This window comes from Schistocerca serialis, chromosome 4, assembly GCF_023864345.2.
Source record: "Schistocerca serialis cubense isolate TAMUIC-IGC-003099 chromosome 4, iqSchSeri2.2, whole genome shotgun sequence".
NCBI classification, from domain to species: domain Eukaryota; kingdom Metazoa; phylum Arthropoda; class Insecta; order Orthoptera; family Acrididae; genus Schistocerca; species Schistocerca serialis.
Genome location: NC_064641.1, coordinates 678,974,279 through 679,001,367, shown reverse-complemented (window position 1 = coordinate 679,001,367; position 27,089 = coordinate 678,974,279). Strand labels below are relative to the sequence as shown.

The window sequence follows — 27,089 nt, the reverse complement described above, 5'->3', positions numbered from 1 at the left end:
CTGCAACGTATATCTTCCTCCAGATGATGCAGTACCCCTGAATGCATTGGCTCCACTGATCGATCAACTCCCTAAACCTTTCCAACTTTTGGGAGATTTTAGTGCTCGTAACGCCTTGTGGGGTGGCACAGGTCTTACTGGCCGAGGCAGAGATGTCGAAAATTTACTGTCACAACTCGACCTGTGCCTCTTAAATACTGGGGCCGCCACACATTTCAGTGTGGCACAAGGCACATATTCGGCCATTGATCTCTCAGTTTGGAGTCCTGGCCTTCTCCTATCTATCCATTGGTGAGCACATGACGACCTGTGTGGTAGTGTCCACTTTCCCATCTTCCTGTCACTGCCCCAGCATCAGGGCCACAGACGCCTAACCATATGGGCTTTAAACAAGGCACACTGGGAAGCCTTCACCTCTGCTATCACTGTTGAATCACCCCCACATATTAACATCGATGTGGTGGTTGAGCAGGTAACTATAATGATCATTTCTGCAACGGAAAATGTGAGCCCTTGTTCTTTAGGATGCCCCAGCAAAAGACAGTCCCTTGATGGTCGCCAGAAGTTGCTGAGGCAATTAAGAAGTGTCAGCGAGCTCTACAGCGGCATAAGCGGCACCCTTCCCTGGAGCACCTCATAGCCTTTAAACGGCTCTGTGCCCACATTCGCCAGCTTATCAACAGACAGAAACGGGAGTGTTGGGAGAGGTATGTCTCGACTCCACCATTGGGTGACATACATCACGTTCCCAAGTCTGGGCAAAGATCAAACGAGCTTTTGGGTATCAGACCCAAACAGGTGTTCCTGGTGTTAACATACATGGCGTGTTATCTACCGATGCAAACGCGACTACCAGGCAGTTTGCTGAGCACTATGCTCACACCTCTGCATCGGAGAATAACCCCCCCCCCCCAGCCTTTCGCACTCTCAGACGGCGGATGGAGGGAAAAGTCCTCTCGTTCACTACACACCACAGTGAAAACTATAATGCCCCATTTACAAAGTGGGAGTTCCTCGGTGCCCTTGTACATTGCCCAGACACAGCTCCTGGGCCCAATCAGTTCCACAGTCAGATGATTGTCTGACTACAAGCTATCGGCCCATCAGCCTCACCAACATTCTTTCTAAGCTACTGGAAAGTATGGTGTCTCGGCAGTTGGGTTGGGTCCTGGAATCAGATGGCCTACTGGCTCTGTGCCAGGGCAACTTCTGCTTGGGTCACTGTACCACTGATAACCTTGTGTCCCTCGAGGCTGCCATCCGAAAAGCCTTTATCAGACACCAACACCTTGTTGCCATCTCTTATGATTTACGAAATGCGTATGAGACCACCTGGCGACATCATATCCTTGCCACATTATACGAGTGGGGTCTATGAGGCCCATTCCCGATTTTTATACAGAATTTCCTGTCGCTTTGTACTTTCCATGTCCAAGTTGGTGCCTCCCATAGTTCCCCCATATACAGGAGAATGGGGTCCCGCATGGTTCTGTATTGAGTGTATCTCAATTTTTAGTGGCCATGAATGGTCTAGCAGCAGCTGTAGGGCCGTCCATCTCACCCTCTCTGTATGCAGATGACTTCTGCATTTTGCACTGCTCCACCAGTACAGGTGTTGCTGAACGGTGCCTACAGGGAGCCATCCACAAGGCGAAGTAATGGCCTCTAGCCCACGGCTTTCAGTTTTCGGCCGCAAAGTCGTGTGTTATGCACTTCTGTCGACGTCGTACCGTCCATCCAGAACCAGAACTTTAGGTTACTGACAATCCCCTCACTGTAGTGGAGATGTATCAGTTTTTAGGACTGGTTTTTGATGTCCAGTTGACTTGGCTTCCTCACCTTCGTCAGCTTAAGTGGAAGTGCTGGCAGCACTTCTATGCCCTCTGCTGCCTGAGCAACACCAACTGGGGTGCAGATCTCTCTAAACTGCTGCAACAATACAGAACCCTTGTTCAATCCCACCTTGACTATGGGAGTCTGGTTTATGGCTCGGTGGCACCCTCAGCATTGCATTTACTTGACCCAGTGCACCACTGTGGCATTCGACTAGCAATGGGAGCTTTTAGGACGAGCCCTGTGACCAGCATCCTTGCGGAAGCTGGAGTCCCTCTATTGCAGGTCGGACGTGCACAACTGCTTGCCAGCTATGTTGCACACGTTCACAGTTCTCCTGCTCATCCGAATTACCATCTCCTGGCCAAACACGCTGCACGGAAACCGCTTTTGGAGATCAGCATTCCAATAACTGACCTGCATTTGTTTTTACGTCACCAGGTATTTCGGCTTGGGAGATGGAATGGCATAGTCTCAGTATGCACAATAAACTGCATGCCATTAAGGAGACTACGAATGTGTGGCAGTCCTCCATGCGGGCCTCTTGCAGGGTCTCTGTGGTTCTTTACTGGCTCTGCATTGGCCATGCTTGGGCGACCCATGGCTACAGCTACCTCCTGTGCTGTGAAGACCTGCCTCAGTGTCGATGTGGCGCCCGGTTGACAGTGGCCCATATTCTTGTGCACTATCCCGCTTTGACTGACCTGTGATGTAATCTTCAGTTGCCAGACTCGTTGTCGCTAATTTTATCTGACAACGCCTCATTGGCTGATTTAGTTTTACATTTTATTCGTGAGGATGGGTTTTGTCATTTGATCCAAATTTTAGATGTGCTCTTTGTCCTTCTGTGTCCTCCACCCTAGTGCTTTTAGGATGGCGGTTTTAATGTGTTGCAGAGTGGCTGTCTTCTCCTTTTTATACTCATGATCAGCCAGCCATGGTAATCTGTTTTGTTGTTTTAATCTCTTCTACCTGTTTCTTGCATTTCTGTGGTTTTCTTCTCCCCTTTTTTCCATTTAAGTGTTTGTTGCCCTTCAGTCGTTCTTGTGGTTTTTTTCTTTCTCTCCATTTTGTGCTGTCGGTGTTGCTTGTTTTTTCTCACCCTTGTGGCATTGTTTTATTCGGAACAAGGGATTAATGACCTAGCGGTTTGGTCCCTTTCCCCCTTTTTTAAACCAACCAACCAAATCAATAAAAACAGCATAAATTTCTCTACCATTCTCCATATATCTTTCGCCTATGATTCTTATCAGACCAATAGCATCTTCTCTTACTTTTCCTCCTCTAAATCCGAACTATTTGTCCCCAATCCATCTGTCCAGCTAGCCATATAGCCTTCAGCGCTCTCAATAATTCTTTAGCTGCTTGAGAAATTAGGCCACTAGTCCTACACTCTTCACATTTTTTGGCATTTCTCTTTTTCTCAGTTGGTATCATGACCAACTGCAAGAAAGTCATCAGGCCATTCCCCTTTGTCATATATCTCGTTACAGAGGTAGACAAGGCAGTGGGGGTATTGGCAGTTAGAGATGTGCTTTAACTTATTCCTACCATTACACATTTGAATCAATAGTCAGCTGATCAGTGGGTGAAACAATAAATAATTTAATCCAAGAAGCTTTGCAAATAATCCCATTTGCAAGTTATTTGAACTGTGTTTTTTTTCACAATTTTAGATAACCTCTTATAAGAATCACAAAATGAAGAACATTTGTTCCATCATTTATTACTGTCTTTTTTTAAACATAGCTGCACAACAGCAATGGTTCCACGTAATAAAATTATAAACAGCCGACCAGTTGCAATGGATAAAGAAATCTTTACCTAGGTTTCAACAAATTTAAATTTGTCTTCTTCAGAAGGTGGCCCAAGGACAATGAACATCATAGCTTACATTAAAAGGTATGAAACTTAAGTCAAGAATAGATTTTAACACATATTAGAGAGCTCTTGTATTACAAAAATATGAGAAGGACGCCTGGTACTTACAATTTTACATTAGTATGGACTGATGTATCATCGCCGTTTTTACAAATTTCTGCATAGATCCATTTGTCCAAATTAAAATATAGCCCTAAAAATAGGGTTTGTCATGTATATGTAAATTAGTACATGGATGTTGCAGAGCTCACAAGCGACTGAGTGTAATCGGCCAGCGTAGTTACACTGCGGCCAGGGCAGGTGGCGCACATGGCGCGAACCATGTGCCGATTGGCGTACAAAAGCAACGTGTAAATTATCAGTATTAATAGCGTCTTTAGATAAAGTAACATTAAAGAGAAGGAAAGCGTTTAACACTCCCCTTATAACAGTATGGGAGCCTTGGTAGCATTAATGTAGTTATACATCAAAAAGGCAGGTGGCGCTTACGCTGAGAGTTACGTACAGTGGCATATACAACCAGAATATAAAAAATTACATTACAATATTAGTGAAGTGCACACACCGTATATATGTCAGAACTTTAAAATTAACAATAATGGCTCTTAAGACAAAATTACGAACCCTGGTCCACAATCCAGTTAATACACATTCTCAGGGAGCCAACGTTTTAGAGCCAGAGAAAATCACATAAGGGCCGATGTAGTGGCAGCCATACATCGTGAGAAAACCACATTACATAAAGGGTAGTGAGCTTAAAGATTTGAAAGTGCATCATAGCTTCCTGAGAAAATAGACCACTGAGGTTACCAGCATTAACGTTATACCATAAACAGTACAGGTTTAAAGCCTTCGAAAAATTGTCTACAAGCAAGGTTCAACTGGTCGTTCAGTATATTACCGTCTTTGAGCTCTAGATGTTTAAAAATTTGTAACTCTTCCCACAGATCTAGTCTACGCCCTTTGACTTGTCTGTGTAGGATAACCGTGACAAGTTTCATACCTTTTAATGTAAGCTATGATATTCATTGTCCTTAGGCCACCTTCTGAAGAAGACAAATTTAAATTTGTTGAAACCTAGGTAAAGATTTCTTTATCCATTGCAACTGGTCAGCTGTTTATAATTTTATTTATTACTGTTGTTATATCTTTGTTCTAAGACAAGATATTCTTCACGGTGAATACAGTTATTATTGAGGGTTTTGGGGTCAGCAATAGTTATGCTACAGCACAGTTGACTAAATATCAATTGTTGCACTCTCTTACATTGTTCTGGTAAATTTGTGGCAGTATGGTGCTTCAGATAACACAATGTCATTCCTTTTTGCAATGAAGTTTCCTTGTTGTCTTATTCCTTATATAAGCCAATGAACCCCAAGTCTTTTATTCTGTTGCCAGCGAACAGTAACGATTTTATTCACTAGAATAGAGCCAGTTAAGTCTTCTTAGTGGTATACCTTTTATGTAGAGTAAATAATCTGTGCGATGATTAATCTCCTGACTCTCACACCAGTAGGAATCAATTATCTGAGATAGTTGATCGTAAGGACTTGGAAACCCCAGAGGGCTGGTATTTGTTCTCTCGTGTATTTAACATTGTGTCACAAAGTGCTCAATACTAGAGAATTGTCTCAAAGAATAAATTCTCTTATCACTTCCATTGAAACTTTTGAAAAAATTCCTTAATGCCACATGAGTGGCTGGAAAAGAGTAATGGAAGAGTCTTAGAAAATTTCAGCAGATATCTGTAGGAATGACTAGCGGCCATTTATTTCGCACTAGAGGACTCGATTAGAAGTACATCTTTCTAAATTATACATTAGTTACTTCACCATAGTCATGACTTGTATAAGATTAGCAGCAATGCATTCTTTCTTCTGTTGTGTTTAAATACACTGATGACACAAATATTATGACCATGCCCACCACTAGACTGAATGTCACTTGGTGGCACAGCGAACATGTGACATGGTAAGGAAAGCATATAAACAGAGCAGAGACAAATTGTGAATCATGTTAGCAATGATAGAGGCTGCAAATGAGGAAATCCCCTGACATAAGCAACTTTGACAAAGAGCAAATTGTTATCATCTGCCACCAGCAAAAAATCATCTCGGAAAACATCATGGTTGGTGCTTGTCATATGCTTCTGTTGTGAGCATCTGTGGAAATTGGTTGAAGCAGGCCCGGATCTGGGGGGGGGGGGGGGGGGGGGGGTGTCAATCCAGGGTATCCGACCCAGGAAGCGATTTCAGGGGTGCCAAATTCATATTCTTGGAGAGAAAAACCTTGTTTCACAGAGCGCCTAGCCAGCCACTGGCCGAGCAGTTTTAGGCGCTTCAGCGGGAACCACGCTGTTGCTACGGTCGCAGGTTTGAATCCTGCCTTGGGCATGAATGTGTGTTATGTCCTTAGGTTAGTTAGATGTAATTAGTTCTAAGTCTAGGTGACTGATGACCTCAGATGTTAAGTCCCATAGTGCTTAGAGCCATTTTAACCAGAGCACCTAGCATCTCGCGCACATTGATCTATCGATTATTCATTTGATTTTGAAACTCATCCCTGTTGGTTTTTGAACACACTACACATTGATGTCTGAATAAATCATAAGTTGATTTTTGAGTGTGTGCGTAGTGTTCATGCTGTCTCTGCTTGGGGAATCCCCGGCACATGCTAAAATAAAAAAAATTCCTGCAGACAAAATGGGATAGGGCTATACGAGCTGAGCCAAATAAACCCGAATGGGTGAATGCCAATCGCAGTTTGTGGTTAAGTGGGTGTGCGAATGTTCAGCATTGTTATAATTATTAGTGACATCCATAGATTCACATTACGACAATGAAAATAAATTACTAACAGGAGTAACAGGTAAGGAAGAGCACATATTATCTTGTTGGTGTATCCAAGAAAATGAAATTTTTGCCAGGTTGCTACACCACTAAGGGCCAGTTGTACCATCCCCAGTTAGCAGCTGCTAAAGTTCTATTTTTGTAATAGTGTGGAAAATGCGTTGTAGGAACATCTAATAATGCCTAATCGGAGAATAAACATAGGATAACTGAACTGGTGATTGTGATAGTGTTAGTGAAGTTAACCGGAGAATGAGTTTTGACAATGGCAGGAATGGTTACAGTATTAGTGATGACAAGATTGATTGTTAGAATGAGGAAGGAAAAGAAAATGGGCACATCACACAAATTATATGGAAGAATATGGAGATTCTGAACTTATACAAAAATTTTGTACCACTACTTTTCGATGTCATGCTTGAGAAACTGGAGAATATGAATCAAATGCAAAACTATTTCCTAACATAAAACTTTTTTCTTGTAGTTGGCCTATAGACATTTGATATTGGTACTTCTTGAATTATATTCTGTCATGTTATTTATGTAAAAGACGTACATAAAAATGGTCATTTGTGCCAAAACAGTCTCGCTTATTCGGCATGTGTTACAATTGCTGCAATATTAGAAAGGTCTATTTCATTTTATCTAGCAGACAGTGACAAAGTAGGTGTAATCAAATTGAGAAACCACACCAGTCTTGGGTGCTATACATATTAACAGCTTTTCCAGTATTAGACAAGGAGATTTTAATTTTTCATGTAGCATAACATTGGATGAACTTTGGTGAGGTAATAGATTCTTTCACAGAAAGAAAAGCATGCCATGTAAAGCTTTAGTAAGATTACAGAGAATAAATGCTGGGACCTAAGGATTGAAGAAATGTGTACCAGACTGTCTAGCTTGTCTTTTGTCTTTACTGTATTTAGTCGACGTGCCAGCGCTTTCGTTTGGTAAGTCACATCATCTTTGTTTTTATATATATTTTTCCCACGTGGAATGTTTCCCTCTATTATATTCATATCATTAATCTGAACCCAACAATTACGTTTGTTATTGTCACTGTTGCATTTCGAAATCTTTTCTGTCGTCTTATTTTCTCTTTCTGTTTTTGCCAGTAGTTTCACTTTGTATTCACCTTCTCCTTTTTACCGTAGTCTACTATACAATTTCATCCCGCCTATATATACCCACTTCCAAACCATAAAAAAAAAAAAAAAATCCACTTTCAACACTACCGCTGCCATAAAATCCACCATTTCTGGTTCACGAACAGTTCCTTTCACCTATTTAACAACCATTTCGGCTAGTTCTGATAACTTTTGCTTTATATCCATTTCCGTTTTTCCCACATCACTGATAATTTTTAGCCGCTTCCCACAGGTTTTAACATCATTATTTCTGCGCCAGACAATTGTTAGCGTCATTTTCATAATCTGCCACCACAAAACCACTCCTTTTAATACATTTACACGCAGTTTTTTCGAAATTTTCCCGAATTTCTCCATCCTTTAACGTGTTTTGGCGGCAACACAACCACCTATTCTTTGTGCACATCGTTGTCTACCAACCCAAGTTCACCACAGGATCAACATAGCCCAGCTTTAACCAACACTTTTTCGTCTTTTTTTCACAACAGATCTCCAGTTACTTTCTAGTTCACCTTTATCTCTCCCCATATATTTTTATTTTCATTTTCATTTCAGCCTCACGTTACACTTTCCACCTTCTAATACCATGTCAACCTCACAACACCCCCACAATGACCCCATTAAGTGAAACTCTTTGCCTTTTAATATGTCTGCTTGTGTCTGTATATGTGTGGATGGATATGTGTGCGTGTGCGCGAGTGTATACCCGTCCTTTTTCCCCCCTAAGGTAAGTCTTTCCGCTCCCGGGATTGGAATGACTCCTTACCCTCTCCTTTAAAACCCACATCCTTTCGTCTTTCCCTCTCCTTCCGTCTTTCCTGACGAAGCAACCATTGGTTGCGAAAGCTAGAATTTTGTGTGTATATTTGTGTTTGTGTGTCTATCGACGTGCCAGCGCTTTCGTTTGGTAAGTCACATCATCTTTGTTTTTAGATATATTTTTCCCATGTGGAATGTTTCCCTCGGGAAAATGGTGTGCTGCCTGTGGGAGCATAGAGGGACATGACGGGGACAGAATAGGGCTGCTAAGTGCAGTGTTGGGAGTCTGTGCTTGGGGAGAGCGGGGGGGGGGGGGGGGGGGTGAAAAGTAGAGAAGGGGAAGACAAGTAGGTGTGTTACTTGGATAGAAGACATGTGGTGGATTGGAAGCAAGGAAGGGGATAGGTCCACCCAGTTGCTGAACATGCTGCACAGCACAAAGTGCTTCACTTTGATGACAGCTTGACAGCCAACACCATCTGGATTCTTCCTGCCAACACCAGCTTTTTTGAATTATGCAGGTGGAAACTCTCCCTACAACATAGCCTTTGTTCCCACAGTCCCCTTGGCCCCAACTTTTCCTAGTCTCTGTCCCTCATGTAAGTATCCACCTCCCTGCTCCCACTACAGTGCTGCTTGTCTCCCCTCCCCCCCCCCTCCTCCAGAACAGCCTCCCAGCTCTGCATCTAGTAGTCCTATCCTGTCCCCACCACACCCCTGCACTCTCCCACAGGCAGCACAGCATCCACCCCCACCCTGCTATGCCTCCCCTTCCCCAGCCCATGCTTCCTCCTTACCCCCAAAACCACACCAGACACATTCACTGCAATTGAGGTCCAGTGGGCAGACACAGTGGCCATGTGTGTGTGAGTTGTGCTTGTGTGAATGTATGTGTATTTTTCTATTTAGAAGTAGTACTTTTCTCCAAAAAGCGTAAATGTTTAGCAGTCTTTGTCACTGTGCCTGCATGTGACTCAACACCTCCTCTGTATCGTGCATAGCAATCCACCTTTTCCAGATTGTTATTATTTTTACAGTTCTGGTACATATTGAAATCCCTGCACCACAGTATCATTGCACAGGTTTAGAGGAGCCAAAAAAAAAAAGCACTTCCAGTATGGTCAGACAAATCTGAATGATGATGAACGAAGGGGCATACCATCTCTCTGTGAAGAACTGTGAATTACAAAAGAAGTGGAGGTTCTGGTACTCAAAGACCAGTGTATCACTGTTGAGACAATATCATAAATAAATGACAATCAGTCCTAGATCAATTTTAAACATGTTGCACACATTTTGCACCTGACAAAGTTTGCCACCTCTTAGGTTCTGCAACCGCTCTTGCCCATTCAAAAAACACACTGAACTGAGTCAGGAGCAAGAATGTTGAAGATGTATCAGTCTCAATCAAGGTGCCTAAGCACCATGGATGAGTGCTGGGTGTTTCACTGTGACACCAAGACAAAGGAACAAAGTAAGCAGTGGAATCATGGATTTGACCCCACCAAGAAAGACAAAGACCCTACTGTTATTGGGCAAGATGATGCTGAGTGTTTCTGGGACTGCCATGGTGAGGTATTGGCAGATTAGGCTTGTAAGAGGCAAACCACTACAGATGCATACTGTCTGAATCACTTGATGAGGTTATGGGTGGCTGTTAAGATGAAGCATCATGGCAAGCCAAGCTGTCCATGGGGCTGCTTTTGCTCCGAGACAGAGCCCTAGCTCATTCTGCTCAGTGTACAGTCACATATGCTGATTCTTTGGGCTATAAAATGTTGCTTCATCCCCCCTCTACGCCAATCCATGTACTGCTGATGCAGCACCCAGTGACTTCATCTTCTTTCCTTGGACAAAGAAATAAGAATCCACTGTGTGGCAGACATTTCCAGAATGATAATATGATTTTCAAGGTGAAACATTTCCTGGACAGCCAAAATGCAGACTTTTACAATCCGGGTCTTGGCCAAGTCATTCATCAGTGGGAATATTGTTGCTTTGAAATATGAGTATGCAGGGATGAACCACTACCATCACCAAGTTTTATGGCTGCATCTTGATTTTTTCATTGTGATAAATAAAACTTTGTGATTCGTGAAATTTTCCTGCGTAAAGAGTATTCAACGAAGTTTCAGATTTTGAAGCTTGGTAACATCGACTTCTTACCACAATATTTCAGCTGACAACTATTCAGCCATCTTCAGGTGAGTGTTTTGCACTGGAGATTGCTAGATCTCTTTGCTAACTTTGTACCAAAAATTGGTGCAGAGATGCATGCATCAAGGCAGCCTCTGTCAAGTTTCGTGCCATCTTCATATATTGCCCCATCTGTGGCACATAGACGCATGCGTAATGGTGACACTCTCTCGTAGAATGCACACTCGTGGAGTTGAAATTCAGATGCCAAAATTAATAAAATCAACTATCGCTAAACATGTCATTGATCATAAAATGTTTTGTTACTAAGAAATTAAAGAAATCACCAGGTCTCATGCCTTAGCCAGTATAAAGCCACTATCACTATTAATAAGGTCTTGTGCTAAGCGTGTTTCCACCAATTCCTAAATAATTGAATCCCAGAAGAATTTAATTGAGACCAAGATTTCTGTGGAAAAATAAGCCATGAACCTGTCCTGTGGAGATACACTGCTCAGCTATGGCTGACTGACTTGGCTGTGGAAGGCATGTGTGTCAGTGATGTTCAGTGCATCTTTCATGACCCAGTAAGTCAGCCATAGGTGAGCATTGTATCTCCACAGGACGGTCCAAGGAAATCTTGACCTCAACAAGATCCTTCTGGGATTCAGTTATTAAGGAATTTGTGGAAATACATTTATTGCAAGATCTTATTAATCGTGATGGTGGCTTTCACCTGGCCAAGGTGTGAGACCCAGTGATTGCTTTAATTTCTTCAGAAACAAAACATTTTATGACCAACGACACATCACGTAATAGTTAATTTTGTTAATATTGAAATTTTGACATCTGAATGTTGGCTCCATGAGTGCACATTCTGACAGAGAATGTGCATGTACTATCACCACTAAGCACATGTCTGTGTGCCATAGATGGGCCAATATTCGGAGAGGATGTGCATGTCCACATAGGTCACTCATGCAGCGGCTGCCTTTGTGCATGCGTCTCCAGGTCTGTTTTTTATATAAAGATAGTGATGTGATCTAGCAATCTCCAGTGCAAAACATTCACCTGAAGATGGCTGAATGGTTGTCAGCTGAAATATCATGATGGGAAGTTGACATTATCCATCTGCAAACCCGAAACTTCATGGAATACATGAAACTAATTTTTTATAAGAATCCTATTGGGGGGAAAAAGATATAGTTTTTTAATGATGAAGCCTGTTCTGTTGTCAGTTAATTAGTTTGTTGTTGTTTTTTTTATCATAATTGTGAGCCTGACTATGATGTGGAATGATTCAGTATGTGGCCAATTGCAAGTAAAGAACTAGTTCAACTGAAATGAACTTAGGGACTTCAGTGGCCATTGGAGGATTATATGTCAATCAGATGACATTTGAATAATTGGAAGAAAACAGTTTGCTGTCAATAATAACACACTGTAATTATTTTATGCATTATTGCATCTCTTACCTTGCTATGTGCAAATGAAATGTGTTAAGTATGGAGGCTAAGCATGCTGTGTAGTTCCGAACATAGAGTGAGAAATGACATCTCTCTCCTATAATCCATGATGATGAAGCTTATGACTGTACCTGTTAAATTGACATCTATCCAAAAAATAACATACCACTAGTTACCTACAGTTCACTGTCTGTGGTGCATAGTCCCATAATAAAAGTATTAGACATTCATTTTTAGATTTCCAACATACATTCTTATTCCAACTTTAGCATACAAACATTCGCACAGACTTGGCAATATTCGTGTCTTTTTTTTTTTTTTTTTAATTGATCACTTGATGTTACAGCAAGTATTATTATATTATAGCAACTTCATTTTTTTCTGTTACAGGACAAAATGAGGATGGTGGTGGATCAGCTCAGACCCTGTCAGTCTGGTCAGAAGCTCAGTCAGGTAACCGGTTATTTTTTTTGGAGGTGATGCTTATGTTGCCACCCCCCCCCCCCTTTTTATACACATATGTTCCTTAAAAACAATAGAATGAAACGGGGCCTAGAGGTTGGGAAATGAGTGGGAGGAGGAAGGGAGGCTGGGGAATGGAGGAGGCATCCTAACTTGAGAAAGTGTGCAGGATAAGAGCACTCAGTGAAAATTAAACAACTCTGTGATGTAGATGAATAGGGGGTTGCTGGATTATTAGACAAGTACTGAACAATGCTAGTGAGCAACAAGTGGTTCACCAAGCAGTGGTAGAAAACATTCTTAGACCAACTAAAAGGGCTTATCGTGTGTGAAATATGATTTTTGTACTGTAGTGTGCACATGGAAATAATGAATAGTAACAGCTGAAAATTTGTCAGTAACTTGTAAAACAGGATAAGCAGGTGGATTAACAGATGTTTGATTGCTTTAGGATTGATGAATTTTGCACCATCTTCCACTACACTGGACAACCAATGCAGTTAAAGTATTTGCTGCTTACATAATTCATATGAATACTTGTGCTTGTTTTCTTGAAGACTTCATTGCCCCGGATACCTACACTAAACTGGGTATATGAATATAAATTGTTGTGTTTGAAGTGGCAGCAATCCTGCTTTCTCGTGGACCAAAGCTTTTCTATCCTACTCAGATGGGAGATTCAAAGGTCTTGATCACATGTACAAGTAGTGACATGGAAACCAGGGGAACAAACAGGCAGTTGTATGTGGTCAGTAACAACAGAGGTCACATAGTGAATGGCTGACCAGAAGCAATTTCGAGAACACAGTGGAGGTTGTTACAAAATGTGGTAAATCTGCGCAGAGAATATTCTAAATAAAGAAACATAGAGAGACAAGGTTGAGCTCTGGATGATCATATGGCATGGGTCTGTGAGTTAACTTGATAGCTATCTAACCCAAGGATATATGACTGCATGTCTGTACCAATATTTGGGCTGTATTTGGAATCTGAATCATTGTCAAATACAAAAGAGGAAAGGAACCAATAGTCATTTTGAAAGTCTACTATTACATACTCTATCTGATGAAAAGCATCTGGACACCCTTATGTTATGTGGAATGGGCTTCTAGATGTCATCAAAAGTAGACCCAGAAGTATGAAATGAGGTGGGGAGTACTATGTTGTGAATAGAAAAACAGTAACAGCAGAATGGGTCGCTCAGGAGAGCTCAGTGACTTAAGGGGCTCCGGAACGCCCTATACTTGCAATGTTAAAGTAACGCTTATAAATTACATCTTTCCTCACAAAGTATTTGAGGTAGGAAGTTGAACTTTTTACAGATTATTTATTGGAATATGGGCTACAACTTAACACAGGGATTTTACAAAACTTTAGTTCAGTTATTAAAGATGATTTTTTTTTCAATTGTAATGAAAATTCACAACATTTTTTTTCAATTTTTATTTATATATTCAAAAATATACAGTTTTTTGGAAAAAGGCTGTGTTAAATTATGCAGAAGGTACTGTGTAACATTTACTGAAACTTTGAAACAAATATGTTTGGAAGATCCTTAGAAAACATGTAATTAGTATGAGAAAATAAAAGTTTTGGGAATCGAGCAACAAAGATTGGATTAACTTTTTAGTGCATTCCAGGTCCATAGGATGGATTATCTTCATCCTCTGCAAACTCCTCCTCCAGCTTCCTCTTGTTCCTCCTCCTGTTTACTCTTGCTTGTGTTTCTAGACTCTTTACAGCCCTGTCTGCAGCCCGAAGGCGTTCCTTGTCTAAAGCAAGCATCGCTCGTTGTTGTGTTCGTAGATTTTGCTACCATTTTCTTCAGTTGCAGTTACTGCAACACTGTTCCAAAAGGTGGTCATGTATGAACACTTATCACATTTCAGTTGTATTTCACTAGCAAGTCCTACGTGCTTTATTATGGAGAGTTCCAGACCAACTTCACTACAATGAATACATCTTACACAGTTTGAAAAAATTCCTTTGAGAACCGACATATCAAATATTTCATTCACATCCGATTCACCCATAAAACATTCATAGTTTTCACTTATTGAACCAAGCTTCTTCTGTGAAGTATTTTCTTTCCCACTTTGACTGCTATGGGCAGGTGTACTTGAGAGGTTAGGTTCACTCACTTGGTTATCGTCTTTATTGTTTACAGTAATAACACATACCTTTGGCTTTCCAACATTTCTCCTTTTCTTAAAAGCCTTCAGAGGATTTCTAATAACTTTACTTTTACTCATTATTATACTTCAACAAAACAGAGACTCAAGAAACAGAATTAATTACGAATATTTTCGAGATAACTGATGTGGACTGCTAAGGCAGCCAGTCCACAGTGACGGGTAGCCGAAAGAAAGGCACGCGTACACACACGCCGACTGGCATGAAGTCTGGAACAGGATAACTATTGAATGCTAATAAGAAAAGTATGCAGCTCCTCGAATACTTAACTTTAATTCTTTGTTGGTTTACAACGTTCTTCTTGAGACATTTATACGATAATTATCAAACTATGTAAGGCTAATGGTGCCTTGCTAGGTCGTAGCCATGGACTTAGCAGAAGGCTATTCTAACTGTCTCTCGGCAAATGAGAGAAGGCTTCGTCAGTGTAGTCGCTAGCAAAGTCGTTGTACAACTGGGGTCGAGTGCTATTCCGTAACTCGAGACCTGCCTTGTGGTGGCGCTCGGTCTGCGATCACATAGTGGCGACATGCGGGTCCGACATGTACTAAATGGACCGCGGCCGATTTAAGCTACCACCTAGCAAGTGTGGTGTCTGGCGGTGACACCACATTCCTCCCCCGCAAATCGGCGAACGGTCGTGTTATAAGGCTTCCGCCCGCCGCGGGGAGGACCCCATGTTGACGTATGTGATGAGGTGGGGAGCCTAACAACAGGCGAGGCTGTGCCACCCACACCCGGCCATTCGGTCCGAGGGGAGCTAGGAAACGCCTGAAAACCTAGTCCAGGGTGCACGTCAACATGCGGTGTATGCGCCCGTAAAGAGACAGGAGGGGCCGAAGGGTCGACCTCCATTGCGTCGGGGTACCCGACGCGCGATGACGCCATGTGGTCCGGAGCGGGCAAGAGTTCCATGGCGGAGGACAGCTGGTCACGGGAAGCGATCGGCGGCGCGTGACCCAGGGAGGCGCTTGGCGGCTGCAGCGAAGCGTCGAATGCGGGCGGCGACGGCGGGAGAACAGGCGGCGGCGCGTCGCCATGGGGCAAAATGGAAGGCATCGTCGGTAACACCTGGGGATGAGGCGAGCCAGTAGATGGGTCCCCAGGGCGCTGACCGGACGGAACCATCGCTGAAAGCAGACGGGGAGCGGCAGAACCCGTGCGACGACAGAGGTGCAGCTGATTGAGATGCCGACGCACCTCACCAGAGGCCCCCAAAACCAAATACATTGCGCGGCCGAGGCAGCGAAGAATGCGCCCTGCGAGCCAACGCCGTGAACCTCGATAGTTGCGATAAAATACAACGTCGCCTGGAGCAAAAGCAGAAGTCTGCCGCTGCACTGGAACCTGATGCGGCGGATGCAGCAAAGACATCAAGGTTCGATGAGGACGACCGTGGAGCAACTCAGCCGGCGAGCGACCATCTCGGGGCTGAGAGCGATACGAAGACAAAAAGAGCAACAACGCGTCCTCCCGAGAATGCGACTCTTTCAACTTCAACATCTGCGACTTGAAAGTCCGGACCAATCGTTCAGCGGCACCGTTTGACTGAGGCGAAAACGGCGCGGATGTCAGATGTTGAATACCATTGGCCTGGCAGAATGACTGAAATTCTGCGGACATGAATTGTGGGCCATTGTCGGAAACAATAGTCTGCGGAAGACCTTCAATGCAAAAGATAGCAGATAACGCTTGGATGGTGGCAGTTGACGTCGTGGAAGACATCCGGACAACAAAAGGAAAATTACTGAAGGCATCTACCAGAACCAACCATCGAGCATTCCAGAATGGACCAGCAAAATCGATGTGCAAGCGTTGCCAAGGGGAAGTGGCTTTTGGCCATGCAAAGACTTTCCGCGGCGGTGCGGATTGTTGTTCGGCACACGCCATGCAAGAAGAATACATATTCGTAATCGCAGCATCGATTCCGAACCAAGTACAGTGCTGACGAGCAAGTTGTTTCGTTCGCACTATACCCCAATGTCCTTGGTGAAGAAGCCGTAACACAGAGGACTGTAACGAACGTGGGACCACGACTCTGGACTGATCATTATCAGAACGCAACAACAAAACACCACGTCGTACAAAAAGTCTCTCCTTGTGAGCAAAAAATCTGCGAACCAACGGATCCTCGATCCGAGACTTTGACAAAGGCCATTGCGTAGCAACAAAACGCAAAACGGTAGCAAGGACAGGGTCAGCAGCTATGGCTGTAGCTACACGACTAAAATCAATCGGAAACGATTCGACCACTTCATCGGTTTCCGCATCAATGAACATGCAAGCAAGTTCGGAAGAATCGAATGCTCTATCCTCAGCAACAGGCAAACGGGACTACGCATCGGCGTTTCCGTGCTTAGCAGTGGACCGATACAAGATATCGTAGCGGTACTGCGAGAGGAAAATAGACCAGCGAATGAATTTCTGCGCTGTACACGGAGGTACAGGCTTGTTCGGATGAAAAAGCGACGTCAAAGGTTTGTGGTCTGTGATGATGGTAAAGTGACGACCATACAAGAAATCATGGAACTTAGTAACACCAAACACGAGAGCCAAAGCTTCTTTCTCTATCTGTGAATAATTTCTTTGCGCAGATGAGAGCAATTTGGACGCATAGGCAATAGGGCGATCATGCAAGCCAACTTTGTGCACAAGCACAGCACCGATCCCGAAATCCGATGCATATACCATCAACAAAAGGGGTTTCTGGGGATCGAATGGCATAAGGCAAGTATTAGAAAGCAACGCCGATTTCAACTGGCGAAAGGCGCGTTCGCATTCCGTCGTCCAGAGAAACGGAACACCTGTACGGCGTAAGCGATGAAGCGGAGCTGAAATGGAAGAGGCATTGCGCACATGCACTCACACCTTGTGATGCTAAATCGTGTAATGTTCTTGCGACCTCAACACGCAATGCGTGGGGAACATTGCGCGCTCAGAAAAATTGCGGCTGCGCGTTTACTGTCAGGTCCAAATGTGCTTCATAGTTCGTAGCGCAACCAAGGCCCGGTGCAAAAATATCTGCAAATTCTTCACATAACCGAGCCACACTGTCCGAAGGCACAGTCTGATTCACTGATAGGACCTGATTTACTATAGACATGTTAAACAATTGAAATAAATCTAAACCAAACAAGTTCACTGCAGTAGAAGAACGAAGAACGTAAAATGACACAAGTTTTGTTTGTCCCTTGTATGTTGCAAGAAGAGTGCACTGTCCTAACACAGGGATCTGCTGTCCTGAATAACTTTTTAACTGATCATTTGCAGCACGCAGCGGAGGTTTGCCCAGTTGTTTGTACGTGTCATGATTGAGCAATGAAACTGCAGCTCCGGTATCGAGCTGGAATGGGATGACCTTGCCATTAAAGTCCAAATCTACAAAAAGTTTATTGTCCTGCTGACGACAAGAGCAACTGTCCCGTGCAATTTGAACAGACACTGGTACAGCATCACTTGCGAATTGACGTGATTTCCGGCGACGTCGACGCACAGTATTTGTGGGACGAACACAGTCACTGTTAGAGAAAGTGGCACTGGACGAAGCGGAATTAACTACATGAATGTCCATGGGCGAAGGTCCACGAGCCTGAGTGTCCTTGGTTCGATTCCGGCGCGAAGCAAAAGGCCTGGAATGATTAAGAGTGTCTGATCTGAGCTTTTTCTGGCAAACACTTTGAACATGTCCTTTCCTATTGCAGAAAAAGCAAATAGCTTGGCGTGACGGGCAATGTTCACGCGAATGTCTAGTAGCACATCGCGGGCATGATTTCACTGCATTTGTGTGCTGGCGCGGCACACCTGGTTTAGAGCGCGGCTGCAGCTGCATCGAAGTGCGCGAGGGCAGGTTACCGGGCCGCGCAGCTCGCCCGGCGGGCCGGTTAATGTTACACACTGCTGGCAAAGTTTCAAAAGATTCCTGAGCACAGTCAAGTGTGCCTTGCCTATCCAATTTACACACGGCTGGCGAAGTTTCAAAAGAGTCCTGAGCACAGTCAAGTGTGTCTTGACTATCCAATATGTCTATCACTTGTTGAAGGGAGGGATTAACTAGTTTCAAAATCTGTTCCCTTATGCGAACATCAGAAACGTTCTGTGCAATTGCATCACGTACCATTGTATCTGAATAAGGAAGGCCACAGTCACATTCAAATGCACAATCCCTAGTAAGGCCTTGCAAAGTTGCAACCCACTCCCTATTAGTTTGACCGGCCGTACGTTTTGTACGAAAGAAAGTATACCTTTTTGCAACTACATTAACTGTTTCTTTGAAATAGGCGTCCAATGCCGACAAAATTTCTTCGTAGGACAGAGTTGCTACGTCGCGTCGGGGAAACAATTTCACTATCACACGGTACGTTTGCACCCCTACACACGACAATAAATGAGGCTGCCGCTCGTTACCTTGAATTCTGTAGGCGGCAAGATGAAATCCAAACTGGCGGGACCATTCCGTCCAGGATTCGACGTCTGCTTGAAAATTACGGAATAGCGATGCAACTGCATGGTGTGGCTGCGGTAGCGGTGAAGCGGCGGCGGCCGCATCGGTTTGCAGCACACGTTGACCCTGGACGAGCTGTCCAAGGGCATCCAATAACGCCTGCGTCTGCTGATTCTGCAAGCGATAAAATTCGGACAGTACATCGGGAGACTGTGGCGAAGCCATGACACAAGTAAATGTAAGCAATTAGAAAGAACACTTTTCCCTCGTCGCCAATGATGTGCACTGCTAAGGCAGCCAGTCCACAGTGACGGGTAGCCGAAAGAAAGGCACCCGTACACACACGCCGACTGGCGTGAAGTCTGGAACAGGATAACTATTGAATGCTAATAAGAAAAGTATGTGGCTCCTCGAATACTTAACTTTAATTCTTTGTTGGTTTACAACGTTCTTCTTGAGACATTTATACGATAATTATCAAACTATGTAAGGCTAATGGCGCCTTGCTAGGTCGTAGCCATGGACTTAGCAGAAGGCTATTCTAACTGTCTCTCGGCAAATGAGAGAAGGCTTCTTCAGTGTAGTCGCTAGCGAAGTCGTACAACTGGGGTCGAGTGCTATTCCGTAACTCGAGACCTGCCTTGTGGTGGCGCTCGGTCTGCGATCACATAGTGGCGACACGCGGGTCCGACATGTACTAAATGGACCGCGGCTGATTTAAGCTACCACCTAGCAAGTGTGGTGTCTGGCGGTGACACCACAATAACGACAGAGTAAATAAACATGAAACAATCGACAATCACACCAGCGATATATATTGAACCATCACAGGTTAGCCACAACACGTACTTTATCTCACATCACTCAAATGTACCTGATGAACACGGACGTTAATAATAACACCATTTGACAGCAGTTTAACAGCGCCACAGTGGGTCACGCCCATGTAGAACACATTTCAAAAAAAAATTAAAAATAGTTGTAGTCTTCGGAATTGAATAAATTATATATCTATTAAAAGGTAATAGTCTGCAGATTCAGAAAACGCAAAAAAGTAAAAATTGAACTTTTCATGATTTTGAGCCTTTCCGGAGCCCCTTAAAATGTGAACTAGTCATTGGATATTATCTGAGTAACAAACCCATCGGAACATTTCATCCGTGACTGTTGTTGATATAACTTTGTAGTGGAAATGCGAAGGAAGAATCATAGCCAAACCAAAACCAGGCGCACCTCATGTACTGATGGACAGGACCTGTCAATTATTGCAGAAAGTCACTACAAAAATCAGCAGAGGGAATTATTTATGAGTTCCAAACTGCTAAAGCAGTTAAATTAGCACAATGACTGTTCATATGGCATTAAACATCAATGCCACTGGACAATGGATGACTGGAAATGAGTGATTTTGGAGTGATGAACTGTGCTATACTATGTGACAATCAAATGGAAGCATTTGGGTTTGGTGAGTGCCTAGAGAACATTACATGCCACCGTGTGCAGTGTCAACAGTACAATATAGAGGAAGTGGTATTATAGTGTGGGGCTGTTTTTCACAGTTAGAGGCTGGTCCCCTTATTGTGCTTCAGAAAATGTTCAATGTGGAAGGATATGAATACATTTTACCGCATTGTGTACTGTATGCAATAGAGGAGCAGTTCAGAGGAAATGATTGATTGTATGAACATGACTGTACACCCTGTCATAAAGCAGGATTTATGAGGCAACGGTTTATGGACAAAAACATTCCTGAAATTGATTGGACTGCCCAGAGTCCCAAACTAATCCCAGTGGAATATCTTTGGAATGAGTCAGAACATTGACTCCGCTCCAGATGCCAACAGCCACACTCAAAAGGAATGATGGTACGGTAACAGAAAGTTGTGAACAGTCACCTGCTAGTGGAAACACTACTTCCTGATGATGGAGAAGGAGGTGAGGCAGATGATCAGTGTAAGTTATGAAAAACGTTATGGGAAAACTATAGAATCAATAAACCTGTGGACCCCATCATGCAAGAAGAAATTAGGCAAATAATTTTAAGAATGAAAAAGAAATAATCTCCAGGACCAGATGGGATCCTTGCCGAAGTAATAAAAAGTTACTTGTACAGACTGTACAATGAGTGTCTCTTGTAAGGAAGAGTGCCTGCACCATGGAAGAACACTGAAATTGTAATAACAAGTAAAGGGCAAGATAAGAATCCAACAATACCCTAATCCTACTGACCGATTTGTCTTTTGAATGTTCTTGGGAAGATATTTGATAAACTATTATGGAAAAGCTTACAATATCATAGATTGCTATCTGTATCAAACAAACAGTTCCCATCCCACTGATCAATCTTAATCTTAATGTAAGGACATCCAAAGTCTGAATCATCATCTCTGTTATTAGACATCTCGTGTAAAAGATCACTTTCAATTTCATCAAATGCTACATCCATATTGTTCTTGCAGGGTATTATCAACTTTACTGGTATCATAGAATTACTTTGGTTACTCATGTTGTCAGGTAAAGACTGAACAAACTGATTCCATAGCACAACAAGCATCACTTATTACAGAAGGGACACAAAATATATTACTGTCAAAATTATGTTTTCTATTTAGATCTCCTTTCACTTCATTCCACCAATTTTGATACAAATTTTGACTAACCACAGCTAACTGATTCCAGAATGCACATTTATCTGTGTTATCCTCAATCTAGTCTGAAACAAATTTCAAAAAGTTTTCACTTTTATTCTCTAGGTTTACAGATAACTCACCTCTACTTTTTTGATCGTTACTCCCCATGACATTAATGAAAAACTGCTTTGACTCGACTGGTATTCCATGAGTGTCATTGACATCATCACATACTCCACTTACCTTACCTGTATTCACAAATAACTCTGAAACTTCATTATTCTTAAACTCTACAAATACATGATAATCACCACCATCACCATACTCTTCCAAAATTACTTCATCAATAACATCATTAACAACACAAGTCTCATCACCATCAAAGTCACACTCCTCACTTAGATTCATTTGCAATAAGCTACCAGTCTCACACTTACCAACCTCAGTCATTTCACAGCTCTCATTCACATCTACATCAAAAATACCACCTAATTTAGATCCAATACAATCATCACCTGTTTTACATATCCCAATGATACTGTTTTCTGACCAAGAGAAAAAATCATTAGTACACACTACATCAAAACTCTCATTACTCTCACATTCTGGTTTGTAATTAGTATCTGCATTACTATAATTAAACATAGTATTCCAAAACTTTTGATCAAAACATAAATGAGAAATCTGATTTTCCTTCTGTCCAATTTCAGATACCTGTGCCACATTATTAACACCGTTGTTATTGTCTAATTGTAAGTGTAAATTGGGGGTCCTGAACTACTTGTGTTTTCTCACCCCAAAACTGTGGACCTTCATTGAGGCAGACTGCTGTTTCCCGAATAGTTGCCTCTATGATTATTTCTGCTATTAAACTGACCATGTTCATATTCTGCTGATGTTCAAAATTTCTGTCTCTTTTACCATGTTGACCCTGATAGAAATTACCATTATCTCTGTTTCTGTAGTTATTACCAATGTGATCTCTATCATTTCGATTATTATGATTCATGCTCCTTTCTACTGCCCTATCCAGCCTGTCAACATATCATAAAAATTGTTCAAGGCAATCATCAGCTTTGTTTACTAAATCCCACTGCAACCTCTCTGTTCATCTCCTTTTTAGTGCATCAATCAATGTCATTTCGTCAAATGGCCTGTCAAGGCGTTCTAATTTCTTGAGCTGATTCTTACAAAACTCTTTCAGTGTACCATCCCTATTCTTATAATTTGGACCTTTCAGAAATTCACTTTTAATTCTCCCTTGTTCAGCTTCCAACCAAAATTTATTTAAAAAACTTTTTTCAAAACTGTGATATATCTCCCACTGACTTAAATTTATATTTACCCAAGACAGAACTTTGCCTTCAAGGTGTCTTTTAACAAACGTAATCTTTTGGTCATCACTAATGCCTGACACAAAACTATCTCTACAGTGGTGTAGAAAATCCACTGGATGTAAATTGTCTGATGGAAAACTTTTGATTGGAATGTTGGACCACGCAACATCATTATTTGAATACAGATTGTTGTGAATACAGTTTTCCTGAACTGCTGAAATTTTTTGATCTAAAACATTTACTTTAGTTAGCATACTGTTTTCAGCATTCAAAATTTTTTGATCTAAACTACTAAAGCTCTGTTCCATCTTTTTGCAACAGCTTTCTGTACAACTCTGACGTCAACATTCTTCATTTGTTGTCCAAATTGTGCAACGAACTCATTTTCCAAAACAGTTAATTTATTTTCTAATACATCATCTTTTTCATTCACACTTTTTAATCCCTCTGACAACTCATTTTTTAGTTCCGAAGCCTGATTACTAAGTTGGGTCTATTCGGTGTTATACCCTGTCCATCAGTTTTTAGGTCATTTAATTGTCCTTGTAGTGAAGTAAATTGTTCAGTTAACTGCATGAAATTTGCCATTGTTATTTGTTTTAATTTCTGTTAGTTGATCATTAACTGCACTCAATTTTGCCAAAATCAATTTCATAACATCAGTTTTAACTGTTTCTTTGCTGCCTACACTTTCACTTGTTTCAAATATGTCTGAGTTGGGTCCTACAGCTTTCACTTCTTCACCACTACACTTGTTACTCTCCATTCATTTTCCTAGCAGCAAAAATAGTTTGTGCTTATCTAATTTTTCTTATTGATGTCCTTCATCATAGTTGTAAAGTCCTCTTTCAGTTCATCTGGTCCATGGTTGTTGATAGTATCTCATCACTGTTGATACGACTTTGTTGGACAGCTCTCGGTCTTCTTTCTTAAAGTAACTGGAATTTTATATAAACTGCAAATACACAAATGATTGTCCGTTCTTCTTCTGCAACAGACAAAACTTCATTATCAGTCAACACTCACATTCCTAAACTGGTGGGGAAGGGTGGCAGACTTCAGTATGTTATAAACTGCTCTGCTCTGCCTCCATCCCCACCCATGAGATTTCCTGTTGATTTTACGTCAGGGCGCTGATGACCGTGATGTCGAGCACCCACATAACGCAGATCATCATTATCATCATCAGTAAACAGGTCCCAGCTGACACTCACACTTGTATTCTTACCCTCCCACACATCGCCATAAAGTTTCGAAAGCTTCGAGAAGCCTCAGATATACAAAAAGAAAAACTTTTTACTTATCTTCATTTTCTCTTGTTGGCTGCAGTTCTCACGTGTAGTGATACACTCTTGAGGCTGAAATTTTGATTTTGCAGGTTCCTGTTGATCTGAATGATATTTGAAGATTTGCCTGTTTTACTCTTGAATTTCATTCTTTGTCACATTGTTCAATATCACACTGTCTTTACAATTTCCACTTCTAAAACACCCTGAAAATACATTGTTAATGTTGATTATAAATGTTAATGCCAATTATAAAAATACGTCTATCTCCATCAGAGGAATGCCCACCACTACTTACATTCTGCAGTACTCATAATATTCCAAAGGGTTTACAAATCAAAAGAGTTTACATACTTTCTTGACAAAAGAAGAATTATCACCAAGATATAACATTATTTTATAAATGAACAGAAATAAATTTAATAATTAGCATTAGATTGCATAAATAATACTAACATTTTTAAATATGTCAGATATTCCAACCTATCAGAACTCCGGTGATGGGAACTTGCCCTTCAATATATCCTCTTTTCCCGTTACCCACCAGGCCTCAACCTCCGCTAATTTCAAGTTGCCGCCACTCATACCTCACCTGTCATTCAACAACGTCTTTGCCTCTGTACTTCCGCCTCGACTGACATCTCTGCCCAAACTCTTTGCCTTTACAAATGTCTGCTTGTGTCTGTGTATGTGCAGATGGATATGTGTGTGTGTGCGCGCGAGAGTGTATACCTGTCCTTTTTCCCCCCTAAGGTAAGTCTCTCCGCTCCCAGGATTGGAATGACTCCTTACCCTCTCCCTTAAAACCCACATCCTTTCGTCTTTCCCTCTCCTTCCCTCTTTCCTGATGAAGCAACCGTGGGTTGCGAAAGCTTGAATTTTGTGTGTGTGTTTGTTTGTGTCTCTATCAACATACCAATGCTTTCGTTTGGTAAGTTACATCATCTTTGTTAACATTCCACATGGGAAAAATATATTAAAAAAACAAAGATGCCGTGACTTACCAAACGAGAAAGCGCTAGTAGATAGACACAATAAAAATCACACAAACACACACACAAATTTCAAGCTTACCTTAGGGGGAAAAAGGAACAGGTATACATTCACACGCACACACATATCCATCCGCACATACACAAACACAAGCAGACATACATAAAGGCAAAGAGTTTGGGCAGAGATGTCAGTCGAGGCGGAAGTACAGAAGCAAAGATGTCGCTGAGTGACAAGTGATGTATGAGGGGCGGCAACTTGAAATTAGCGGAGGTTGAGGCCTGGTGGGTAACAGGAAGAGAGGATATATTAAAGGGCAAGTTCCCATCTCCGGAGTTCTGATAGGTTGGTGTCAGTGGGAAGTATCCAGATAACCCGGACGGTGTAACACTGTGCCAAGGTGTGCTGGCTGTGCACCAAGGCATGTTTAGCCACAGGGTGATCCTCATTACCAACAAACACTGTCTGCCTGTGTCCATTCATGCGAATGGACAGTTTGTTGCTGGTCATTCCCTCATAGAAGGCTTCACAGTGTAGGCAGGTCAGTTGGTAAATCACGTGGGTGCGTTCACACGTGGCTCTGCCTTTGATCATTTACACCTTCCAGGTTACAGGACTGGAGTAGATGGTGGTGGGAGGGTGCATGGGGCAGGTTTTACACCGGGGGCGGTTACAAGGGTAGGAGCCAGAGGGTAGGGAAGGTAGTTTGGGGATTTCATAGGGATGAACCAAGAGGTTACGAAGGTTAGGTGGATGGTGGAAAGACACTGTTGGTGGAGTGGGGAGGATCTCATTTCAGGGCAGGATTTGAGGAAGTCGTATCCCTGCTGGAGAGCCATATTCAGAGTCTGATCCAGTCCCGGAAAGTATCCTGTCACAAGTGGGGCACTTTTGGGGTTCTTCTGTGGGAGGTTCTGGGTTTGAGGGAATGAGGAAGTGGCTCTGGTTATTTGCTTCTGTACCAGGTCGGGAGGGTAGTTGCGGGATACAAAAGCTGTTTTCGGGTTGTTGGTCTAATGGTTCAGGGATTCAGGACTGGAGATGATTTGTTTGCCACGAAGGCCTAAGCTGTAGGGAAGGGACCGTTTGATATGGAATGGGTGGCAGCTGTCATAATGGAGGTACTGTTGCTTGTTGGTGGGTTTGATGTGGACAGATGTGTGAAGCTGGCCATTGGACAGATGGAAGTCAATGTCGAGGAAAGTGGCATGGGATTTGGAGTAGGACCAGGTGAATCTGATGGAACCAAAGGAGTTGAGGTTGGAGAGGAAATTCTGGAGTTGTTCTTCACCGTGAGACCAGATCATGAAGCTATCATCAATAAATCTGTATCAAACTTTGGGTTGCTATAAGCCATCTTTTAGATATTAAAGGAAGAAGATCACTATTCGTAAAAGTGTTATGTTCTTGCAGTAAAATTATATCATAACTTCACCCACAACAGGCTATGGGCCCAGATTTGAACACTTCAGGTTCTGAGAATTATAGTATTTGTCCATCAGACTATTTTTTCATTTACTAGGATATTTATGAGACTGCAAAACTTTTGGAATGGCAGACACAGCGCTCCAGTTGAGTGATGATAGTAGTCGCACAAACATTCACAAATTGTCAAGTGAAGATCAATGGGGAACATGGATATGACAGATTCAACTTTGTTTAAAGAAACATTCTC

At 42.3% G+C, this 27,089-nt stretch overlaps 1 protein-coding gene across 3 annotated transcripts in view; it reads left to right on the top strand.

Moving 5' to 3' along the window:
* Positions 1-27,089, top strand: part of LOC126473164 (uncharacterized) — a 125,721-nt gene that overhangs the window by 50,444 nt on the left and 48,188 nt on the right. For all 3 annotated transcript variants that reach the window (XM_050100037.1, XM_050100038.1, XM_050100036.1), the window contains exon 4: positions 12,463-12,525. In XM_050100037.1, the coding sequence (XP_049955994.1) occupies positions 12,463-12,525 (63 nt within the window). The remainder of the gene's footprint in view (positions 1-12,462; positions 12,526-27,089) is intronic.